The 11397-nt window shown below is 45.1% G+C and overlaps 1 protein-coding gene across 1 annotated transcript; it reads left to right on the top strand.

Moving 5' to 3' along the window:
- The first annotated feature begins 1032 nt into the window (after positions 1-1032).
- On the top strand, positions 1033-9970 carry LOC122541976 (cytochrome P450 3A19-like). The gene is made up of 6 exons (XM_043679271.2): positions 1033-1195; positions 2833-2914; positions 3462-3625; positions 5582-5805; positions 7840-8002; positions 9607-9970. Exons 1-6 carry the CDS (start codon positions 1067-1069, stop codon positions 9679-9681), a joined length of 837 nt encoding a protein of 278 aa, XP_043535206.2. The 5' UTR covers positions 1033-1066; the 3' UTR covers positions 9682-9970.
- Positions 9971-11397: the final 1427 nt, after the last annotated feature.

Raw genomic sequence — 11397 nt, 5'->3', positions numbered from 1 at the left:
AGTGTCCGGCGCCATCTTAAAACACAGAAAAATAAACCAGAACATAGAATATAAAGGCCGAATAAAATGAAGAAATAAAGGAAGTGTGTGTCTTTATAGAAGTTGATAAAATCATGAGGAGCATGGATAAGATTAATAGCCAAAGTATTTTCCCCAGAGTGCCAGAGTTCAAACCTAGAGGGCATAGGATTAAGGTGAGAGGGGAATGATTTAAAAAGCACCTAAGGAGAAACGTTTTCATGTAGAGGGTGATGCGTGTATGGAACAAGTTGCCAGAGGAATTTAAAAGGCATCTGGATGGGTATATGAATAGGAAGGATTTTGAGGGATATGGGCTGGGTGCTGGCAAGTGGGCCTAGATTGGGTTGGGATATCTGGTCAGCATGGACGGGTTGGACTGAAGGGTCTGTTTCCGTGCTGTACGCCTCTATGACGATGACTCCAAAGTGTCCAACTTTACAGTCCTTCTGGTGAAGTGCTCCACCATGGACCATGGGGCTGGTGGCCAGGAGTATCTTTTGTACCAGGAGCTCTATTGAAATCCTTTCCTCACCTTTTGACGTTTGAGTTCTTTTAAAAATTTCTAGATTATTTGCCCAGTACGCTCGGAACGTCCTGGCGATGTCACTCTTCGATTTGGATATTCGCCGGGATGACAGAAGCCATAACTTTCTCTATTACTGGGATCTCCTACTGCAGGCTCACTGCAGACACTCCGCCATCTCTGTGACACGTGGGTAACGTATGCAACATTAATGCATGCAGGGTCTGTTTCTGTATGACTCTGTGACTCTGTATATTGATAGGCTCATTGTTGCCCTTGTAATCAAGACAACTAACAGAAATGACAAACGCAGCACCTCAAGCACTCTGCTCCTGAGATTTAAGTTTCAGTATGTTTGATGTTAAAAAGTCCTTCGTTCTGTCAGAACCAGCCTTGGCTCTAAGTATAAAGTATTAAACTATTAAAAGCATCAAGCACAATGATTAAGTTTAAATCCACATCAAAGTCTATTGCTGCTCAGAATGTGGCAAACGTTCTGAATTCCCATTCTTCTTCCCAGTGATGTTTCCGGTCTTAATGCCTCTCCTTCGGATGATTAAGTTCCATTTATTTTGGAAGGAAGCCATTGGTTACTTCACAGGCTTGGTCTGTAAGGCCCGAGTGAGGAGGAAAGATTTCAAGGAGCCACAAGTAAGATTTGTTTTTTATTTCTGCTGCTGCCCTTTAAGGGTTTTCTGTGTTGTAATTATTCTCTTTCACTCTATCTGCTGTCTCCTTCTGTCTCTCCCCATCTGTTTGTCTTCTCTCTCACTCCCTCTGCACTCATGGGAATCATTAGAACATAAGATCTAGGAGCAGGAGTAGGCCATTTGGCCCCTCAGGCCTGGTCTGCCATTCAGTAAGATCATTGCTGATCTTTTCATGGACTCAGCTCCACTTACCCACCCTCTCCCTATAACCCTTAACTCTTTTCCTGTTCAACAATCTATCTCTCTTTGCCTTAAAAACATTCAACGAGGAAGCCTCAACTGCTTTCCTGGGCAGGGAATTCCACAGATTCACAACCCTTTGGGTGAAGGAGTTCCTCCTGAACTCAGTCCTAAATCTGCTCCCCCTTATTTTGAGGCTGTGCCCCCTCGTTCTAGTTTCACCCGCCAGTGGAAACAACCTCTCTGCTTATATCTTATCTATTCCCTTCGTAATTTTACATTTCTATAAGATTCCCCTTCATTCTTCTCAATTCCGGTGAGTATAGTCCCAGTCTACTCAATCTCTCCTCATAAGCCAACCCGGAATCAAACTCGTGACCCTCCTCTTCCCACCCTCCAGCGCCAGTACATCCTTTCTCAAGTAAAGAGACCAAAACCGTACATAACTCATTCCGTACCTCTGAATAAAAAAAGCCAAGGTACACAAGGGGATTTGTTACCAATGATGAGAATGACCTTACTGCTGGAGTGGAGTCTGTCATGTATTTTACCCACCTCAGAGAGACACTGAGATATCACTAGTTTCTGAGTGCATAACAGGCTTATTCATAAGAATTTGAAAATATCTCTGCAATTACAAAATGTGCAGAAGGTTCAGCTTCTAGCAGCTTCTGTGTGGTGTCTCTTTACTTTGCTCAGTGTCCAGTCCCCATTCACAACTAATATTGCATGCAATTCTGCTCTCCTTCCTATCGGAAAGATGTTGTGAAACTTGAAAGGGTTCAGAAAAGATTTAAAAGGATATTGCCAGAGTTGGAGGATTTGAGCTATAGGGAGAGGTTGAACAGGCTAGGACTGTTTTCCCTGGAGCATTGGAGGCTGAGAGGTGACCTTATAGATGTTTATAAAATCATGAGGGGCATAGGTAGGGTAAATAGACAAGGTATTTTCCTTGAGTAGAGGCGTCCAAGACGAGAAGGCAGAGGTTTAGGGTGAGAGGGAAAGATATAAAAGAGACCTAAGGGGCAACTTTCTCATGCAGAGGGTGGTACGTGTGTGGAATGGGCTGCCAGAGGAAGTGGTGGAGGCTGGTACAATTGCAACATTTAAAAGGCATTTGGATGGGTATATGAATAGGAAGGGTTTGGAGGGATATGGGCCGGGTGCTGGCAGGCGAGACAAGATTGGGTTGGGATATCTGGTCGGTATGGACGAGTTGGACTGAAGGATTTGTTTCTATGCTGTACATCTCTATGACTCCATGATAAGTACAGTGAGCATGGATCAGTTACTGGACTATCGTTGTTCATACCTACAGCTCCAGCCTGGCCTTTCTAAACCACTTTAAAAAAACTTGCATTGGCTTCTCTTTAAAACCATTGATTTTTATCTCCCTAGAAATGCGGTAGTTTTCTTCAGTACCTTTTAGATCATGAGGAAACCAAAATGGAGAAGGGAAAGAAATCGCTGCCGACCTCCGGTAAGTAAGCAGTCTATGACCAATTTTTTTAACATTCATTCATGAGATGTGGGCATAGACCATCATTTACTGCCCATCCCTCATTTGCCCAGAGGTCAGTTAAGAGTCAACCATACTGCTGTGGGTCTGGAGTCACATGTAGGCCAGGTAAGGGTGGCAGTTCATGACATTAGTGAACCAGTCGGTTTTCAACCCTCCCCCACTGACAATTGATTATGGTTTCATGGTCATTATTAGACTCTTACTTCCAGATTATTACTCAATTCAAATTCCACCCTCTGCCCGTGGTGGGATTCAAACCTGGGTCCTCAGAACATTACCTGGCTCTCTGGATTATTGTTAAATCAAAGTTCCCAAAATCCTGGTTATCCACCCGCCATCACGTTGCTGTTTGTGGGAGCTTGCTGTGAACAAATTGGGCTTCCGATCAGCTGATCCACCCTCTCGATTGTAGACATCTTGGGGATATCGTGGGGATGTGGATGGTGCTACATCAATGTGATGTCCTTACATCCCTCCTGCCTTCCAAACATTTTGTTTCCCTCAGCGACGTTGACTGAAGATGAAGTTGTGGCCCAGGCCTTAGGCTTTCTCCTCCGTGCTTACCAGACGGCAACCCACACATTGGAATTTGTTGCGTATTTATTGGCCAGGCACCCCAGCGTCCAACACCAGCTTCAGCAGGAGGTCCACACGGCCGTCAAACAACAGGTACCTCCCCAAAACAAAAAAACCCAGCACCAGACATCCACTCATCAAAACTGACCCAATCCTCAAGCAGCCATCAAACAGATATGAAATAGGAGCAGGATGGAGGCCTTTTGGCCCTTCAAGGCTGCTCACCCATTCTCTAAGATCATGTTGATTCTGATTGTGGCCTCAACTCCACTTTCCTGACCAACGTGTTTTTTAATATTCATTCATGGGATATGGGGCATAGACCATCATTTATTGCCCATCCCTAATCCCAATTTGAGAGTGAACCACATTGCTGTGGGTCTGGAGTCACATGTAGGCCAGACCAGGTAAGGGCTTGGGCTGATGGCTCAGTCCCTCACGGCAGCAGACACCCGGGTTCGGTTCAGCCCTCCGGCGACTGTCTGTGTGAAGTTTGCACGTTCTCCATGTGTCTGCGTGTGTTTCCTCTGGGTGCTCCAGTTTCCTCCCACAGTCCAGGTGCAGGTTAGGGTGGATTGCCCATAGTGTCCAAGGATGCGCAAGCTAGGTGGGTTAGCCATGGGAAATGTGGGATTAAGGGATGGGAGGAAGGGGGGAATGCAGGATCTGGGTGGAATGCTCTTCAGAGGGTCTACGGCGGACTCTATGGGCTGAATGGCCTCTTTATGCACTGCAGGGATTTTGTGCTTCCCAACTCTCGAGCAACTTCCTCTCCAACTCACCAGCAATGATAATCAATGGTAGTAAACCTCTGTAGCTTCCTAAGGGACAGCACTGAGAAAATTCCAAACAATAATGACAACTCAGAAACCCAACTCCCATTTCTGCCTAACAGAATCTGTGTCAAATTGTGAGAGATGCTGATTTAAAGTGCATTGATTGCATGTTGTGGAGATTGTTCGGTTCAAAACATTCTTCACGTGAGATCTAGACAGTTATGACCATGTTTCTGATCACACCGGGGAGAGATGGGAGAGCAGAACATTTGCAACTGCCTACCTCACCAACTCCAGAAACTGCACCCCAAAGGAAATTTGCTGATCGCATCCCAAAAATACAATCCCTCCCACAATAATACATCATGGTGGCTCAGTGGTTAGCACTGCATCCTCGCAGCACCAGGGACTTGGGTTCAATTCCTGCCTCGGGTGACTGCATGGAGTTTACACACTCTCCGTCTCTGAATAGGTTTCCCTCAGGTGCTCCGGTTTCCTCCCACAGTCCAAGGATGTGCAGGCTAGGCTGAATTGGCCGTTGGAAATATGAGATTAACAGGGATAGGGTGGGGTGGTGCAGACTGGATGGACCCAATGGCCTTTCTCTCCCCCTGTAGGCTTTCTAGGATAATATGCAGCGGACAGGCTAAACAGGAGTGAGTGGAACTTCTCAAAATGAGTGAGAGCCAGCTTTGGACAAGAGGAGAACGTGATAGAGTTCACATTGAACATTCTCCCACCAGTGGTGACCTGGTCTGGCCAAAGAGAAAGAGAGCATTTAGCAGCTGTATATGTTTAAGGATAGAATTCCAAACATGGGCTCTACAGCGGAATGCTCAAAATAGAGAGGGATTCTCTACGTAATTACACAAGAAAAATCTCTGCCCAGCACCACCAAGTCAGTGGAGGTTTCTCTTCCAGCTTCCTTCACAATGTCCCTCGGAAATACAAACCTGGAAGAGAAATTATCCCTCATCTCAGTTTGGAAAAAATTCATGAGAGAAAAGGTTCAGGCATTAAGAAATGGTATGAAGGTCTGGATTAACTCATTATCCCTTTCCCCATATTGGCTCCCTGGCATTCCCAAAACAGGGAAGTATCTTAACTTGTACTTATGATTCCTAATTCTCAATCTGCCATTGAATCATTGTTTGATGTTAATGCAGCGTCGCTCATATCTGGGGTGGAAGCACTCGGCCAATTATTCAATTGCGTTCTTGATAAATCCTTCAACATTTCGGGGCACCTCTGGCTTTACTTTATATTTTGTAAGGGTTTCACCTACGAAAACATCGCAGGAATGGAATACCTCGACATGGTCATCATGGAAACATTGCGGTTGTTCCCTCCTGTGGTTTGGCTGCAAAGGACCTGTCGAAAACTGGTGGAGGTGTGCGATCTGAAAATTTCCAGGGGAATCCAGGTCACGGTCCCGGTCTGGGTGATGCATCACAGCAGGGAATTTTGGGACCATCCATGCAGATTTGACCCATTGAGGTAACCTAGAGGCGAACGGCCACCATCTTGTTTATAACCAGTTGACAATGCCACTTGCTTCATCCGTTAATGTTTGGGAAATACAGAATGGAAGAAGCAGCAATATCTTTCTCTGCGAGTAGCTTTTTAACTGTTTGTCAGAATATTTTGACAAGTTACCACTAATCTCTTAAATTGTCATCAAGTCTAAAGCCTCCGCCCCCATAACAAGAACCGGGTCCATCAACATTCAAAAGGCCACGGATCATAAGAACATAAGGAATAGACGCAGGAGTAGGCCATTTGGACCATTGAGTTTGCTGTTGCATTTGCTAGGGGGTTGGTTAGCTCAGTTGGCTGGATGGCTGGTTTTGCAATATAGAGCAATGCCACCTCTTGAATGTACAGAACAACCTCGATTATCCGAACGAGACGTGCAGGGAGTATTTTGTTCGGATAACTGAGAGTCCGGATAACCGATTGTTTGGATAATGGATAGCGTTTTTACAGGACCTTGAGATTTTGTTCGGATAATTGATGTTCGGGTAATTGAGGTTGTTCTGTACTCAATACCTGAGCAGCCACAACTCTCTGGAGTGGACAATTCCAAAGATTCACAAGCTTTTGAGGGAAGAAAATTATCCCACCTCGGTCCTAAATGGCCAACTTCACATTTCCTCTGTTGGTATTAATGACACTGCACTTGGAGTATTGTGTAGTGTTTTGGTCCCCTTACTCGAGGAGGCCTGTAGTTACTTCAGAGGCAATTCAGAGGAGGTTCTCTTGATTGATTCCTGAGATGAGGGATTTTTCTTATGAAGAGAGATTGAGCAATTTAGGCCCATACTCTCCCGAGAGTTTCAGAAGAATGACAGGAGATCTAATTCAGTAGAAAAGATGCTAAAGGGGATTGAAAAAAATAGACTGTTATGAAGCAGAGGTCAAACCCCTCTGTTAATTAAACCAAACTCCCAGAAAAACCCGCCTCACCTGTAAACTGATAAAATATGAGTGACAGACAATGCCTACATTTCACTATTTAAAGAAAAAAAATAACAATTTGTTTTCTTAACTCTAATAGTGAACAAAACTATTCACAAATTTAAGCCCCCATTTTCTTAACCACGTACTATTTGACTCCAACTCTATAAAAAAATGCTGTTCCAATAGCACACATTTAACATTACATTAACTTAATCTGAAGACCCCACAGTCTCTTGCCTTCCCCACTGCCTTCAATCATCCAGCTGGTAATCTCCCTGAGTCATCTTCTTTCGTTTTACCGTGATTATGTTTTACATGAAAAAAGAAATTAGAAATCACTCTCTATCAAAAGGAACCATGAAAAAGGTTCCTTTTGATAGAGAGTGATTTCTAATTTCTTTGTTAGCAAGATGGGCAGTTAAATCTCTGGCTCTATAGCAGTCGCTCGCTGTTCAATGGCAGTTGCTCTCCCTCTAATTTTCAAAATAACAGGTTCATATAACCCCCACGACACATTAAATTATTATAATTTGATTGGTTTCCAAGTGTCAAAACAACAAAATTCAAATTCCATTCGCTTCTGGTATCCTGGGCATAATTTAAACTCATTGGTTAAATTCGAATTGTTGTCAAAACAACAACCAAAACTCAGGTATCCATTTAACATTTGGAACAGCAGGACCTTTAGCTGCTTCAATTTAAGAAAAGCACTTTCTATCTTAAAGTGACCATGCATACTCTCACTTCGTAACAAGATGTAGTTTTAGGATCGGGGCGTCAGATTTAAAACAGAGATGAGGAGGAATAACTGCTCTCAAAGGGTCACGAACCTGTGGAATTCACTCCCCCAGAATGTGGTGGAGGCCGAGACACTGAGTAAATTTAAGGAGGACATAAACGGATTTTTAATTAGTCACGGGTTGAAGGATCATGGGAGCAGACAGGAGAATGGAGTTGAGCCCGAGATGAGATCAGCCATGACGGTATTAAATAAGGTTCAAAGACCTGAATGGCCTACTCCTGTGCCTAGTTCTTGAGTTCTTATTGATTTTTGTTTATCAATGTGTGTAGGTTCACAAGAGAAGAGCGAGATCTTCGTGACCCTGTGTGCTACCTGCCTTTTGGCCTCGGCGCATTCAGCTGCATCGGGAGTGAGTTTAGCGTTATGATGGTGAAAGTGGCTTTGGCCTCAATTCTCGCGCGTTATCGATTTACCTGGTGTTCACAGACCCCGGTGAGTAATGGTGCTGTCAGACACCGGAGGCATCACTTACTAACAGCTCATCGTAACTGTTGATAAAGAGATGAAGTTGGGAATGTGTAAGGCTCACGCGTGGTATGAATAACAGCCTGGCATGGACTGGTGGAGTTGAATGGCCTGTCGGTGTTCTACCCAGTGTATGCAATCGGTGAAGCTGTGGAACACAATGCCACAGTAGGCCAAGTCATTGAGTGTATCTAAGACAGAGATGGATAGATTCTCGATTAGTAAAGGGGATCAAAGGCTACAGAGAGAACGCACGAGGATGGGGTTGAGACACATATCAGCCATGATGGACCTGATGGGCCAGAAGAGTTCTTATACCTCATGGTCCTAATTCCATATATTCTCTGTGTGGATTTCCTTTGGACGCTCTGTTTCCTCCTACAGTCCAAAGATGTGCAGGTTAGGTGAACAGGCAATGGGAAAACTGCCCATGGTGTCCAGTAATGTGTAGGCTAGGGGGATTAGCCATGGGAAACTCAGGGTTACAGGATTAGGGGGATGGGTCTAGGTGGGATGCTCTTCGGAGGGCCGGTGTTGAACCGATGGGCCAAATGGCTTGCCTCCACACTGTGGGGATTCTATGATTCATTTTCCCCAAAGAGGGTGAATTTAGCCCACCCTCTTCACCCCATCCTCAAACCGCTCACTGGGCAGAGACTGTCCAATTGGCCATTCCCATGGTCCCCGGCTGATTTCCTTCTGTTCTGCTACAGCTGGACCCCGAATATTGCTGGTGATAGAGGGAGTCCCTGGCCAAGAGGCAGCAAAGCTTCTGATCAACTGTTGGTGACCCCTCCCCCCAATCTCTCCCTATAACTCTCTGACCAGAATAACAACAGAACCTTTCTTGCATAAGGACCTGCTTCAGCTCAAGACTGTCCCTCTGTGTCAAAGTTTCCAACAAAAAAAATGTTTGAGGCTCTTTAATATAGCCCCAGCTGTTCACTCTTGCCTGCTGCTTATTTGCAGCCATGAGCTGTTGTTAGGTAGCGAGCCTTAACTCAGAAAACCAGGTAGGAGCTGCAATGGGCTATGGATGAACGATTGACTCTCTCACAATGCTTCCAATGAGATTGAAGTCCAGCCTTCATAGCTGTGTGGAAGCGGGCCATTCAGTCCATACTGACCCTCTGAAGAACATCCCACCCAGACCCACCTCATAAATCTACATTCCTCTTGGCTAACCCACCGAGCCTGCATGTCCTTGGACCCTCGGGGACAATTTCACAAGGACAATCCGCCTAACCTCCACATCGGTGGACTGCGGGAGGAAAACCCGTGCAGACACAGGGAGCACATGTAAATGTCACGCAGATAGTTGCCCGAGGCTGGAATCGAACCCAGGTTCCTAGCGCTGTGAGGCAGCAGTGCTAACCACTGAGCCACTGATGTCCTTCACTGGTCTTTGTGCCTCCAGATATTTCAAAAGCCATTGAGCACATGATACAAGGCGCTCCATGAGAAACTGTAAGTGGGCGGGTGTGCTCGTGGGGCTCAGGGTTTCTGGGGTCGTGCCAACACTGAACCCGACAATGTTTCACATTATCTCCATCTCTGCTTCCTTCCTACAGATGTACCTTGATATTGAGACACTGGGTGTGACCAGGTCCAAAATACCCATCACCCTGCAGATAGAGCTGTTGTAGTCCAGAGGAAAAGGAACATGTTGAGATAATTGTCAGCATTAATGGAGATCTTGAGGACCTTTCAGAGAAATTAGATTCATCACCACTAAATGAACTTGTCCAGTGATGTGAGATAACAGTGATTATATATCGGACAGTTTATAAGACTGACTGAGGAGAGTTAGGCAGGAAGACACGTAAGCCTTTCCCAAGTGCATGCTTCACTTAAGTGTATAGTCCTTGTTCTCCCTGCGTGTACCTGTTGGATATTTCTGAGTAAAATTTTCTATATCATACTCACTCAAACCAATAAACCAGCATTTGTAAATATGATCATCTGTCTTCGGTTTTGTGAGTCATATTAAGATGGAATGGGAATGTCGGAATAGTCAAAAGTCTATTTGACCCTTTGATCTCTCTCTGTGACCCTTGCTCCCTATCCCTTACTACATTGTGTTAACAGCTGGTGGTAACGCCTCAGTAATTCAGTATTCTGGGACTAATCAACTGGGAGACGTTCAAATCTCACCGTGGTGATGGGAGAATGTAAATTCAATGAAAAGCCAGTCACAGTAATGGTGAGCAAGACTGAAATAACTCCACAGAGGCCGGTATCCAGTCATCAAGTTACCCTTTACTTTCGCGTGCACAGTGCATGATCCAGCTTTCTCTCTCTCTCCCCTTGCCACTGATCCAGCTCCCTTAGAGTTGGCTTCCTGCCTGAGCAGAATCTCTGATGCTACTGTTTATATCTGTCAGCCAGGGTTCCCTGATTGGTCCAGGTTAACAGCCCCAATCCGGGAACTCCACCTAGCTGATCGAAACGTCGATTTTCCTGCTCCTCGTATGCTGCCTGACCTGCTGTGATTTTCCAGCATCACACTCTCAGCTCATTCAAGTCATGACAATGACAACCATCAATGATTAAAACCCACCTCTTTCACTAATGCCCTTTGAAGAAAGAAAATCTGCTGTGCTTACCCAGTCTGACCGACACGTGCCTCCAGACTCAGCCACAACATTTGCCTTCTGGAATGTTACTAAGCTCAAGGGTAATTAGGTATGGGTCACAAAAGCCCTTTGACACCCACACTCATGGAAGAACAAAAACAAATTTGATTGGGTCTGAGATCAGAGATTTCCACTTCTATGTTTGAGGTGTTTCCTCATTTTACTCTGGAGAAATTTGGCTGACATTTTTAGTCTGTGCCCTCTCGTCTGAGACTGACCAACCAACAGAAATAGTTTCCCAACTTCTGCCCCATCAATCACCTTAATATCTTGGAAAAAAAAACTTGGGTCAAGCCACTTCCTAGACTGTCTAAATTCTGGGAAATACAATCTGACTTTGTGTAATCTTCCTTCACAATGTAAGAGGGTATTGGTGGCATGGTAGTGTTACCAGTGGGACTAGAAATCTCAGGGCCTAAGCTAACATCCTCATCACATGAAAGACTAAACCAAAGGTAAAATTGCCTCAGTCTTACCAGACTGTAGGGCTGCTGTCTCATATGGTACCGTGACTCATGGTTCGGCACAGATGGATTGTGGACAGCAGTGTAAGAGCCTTAAGTCCTTCACTATTGAGTGTTGAGGAATTTGGCCAGGCAGACGTGAGTATTTTAGAATCGTTTGGTTTTCCTCTCATTCAAGCAGTGGCTGAACTGACCCCTCACTGTCTATTGTCCTCGTTCAGCCCGGTAAGGATTGGTCTTGGCAAGGGGGAAGAGTGAGGGA

The sequence above is a fragment of the Chiloscyllium plagiosum genome, unplaced genomic scaffold (genome assembly GCF_037043375.1).
Source record: "Chiloscyllium plagiosum isolate Xiang-an unplaced genomic scaffold, Cpla_swu_hap1 HiC_scaffold_33, whole genome shotgun sequence".
In the NCBI taxonomy this organism is placed as follows: Eukaryota; Metazoa; Chordata; class Chondrichthyes; order Orectolobiformes; family Hemiscylliidae; genus Chiloscyllium; species Chiloscyllium plagiosum.
The sequence above is the reverse complement of the archived record's forward strand: the minus strand, read 5'-3'. Positions and strand labels throughout refer to the sequence as shown.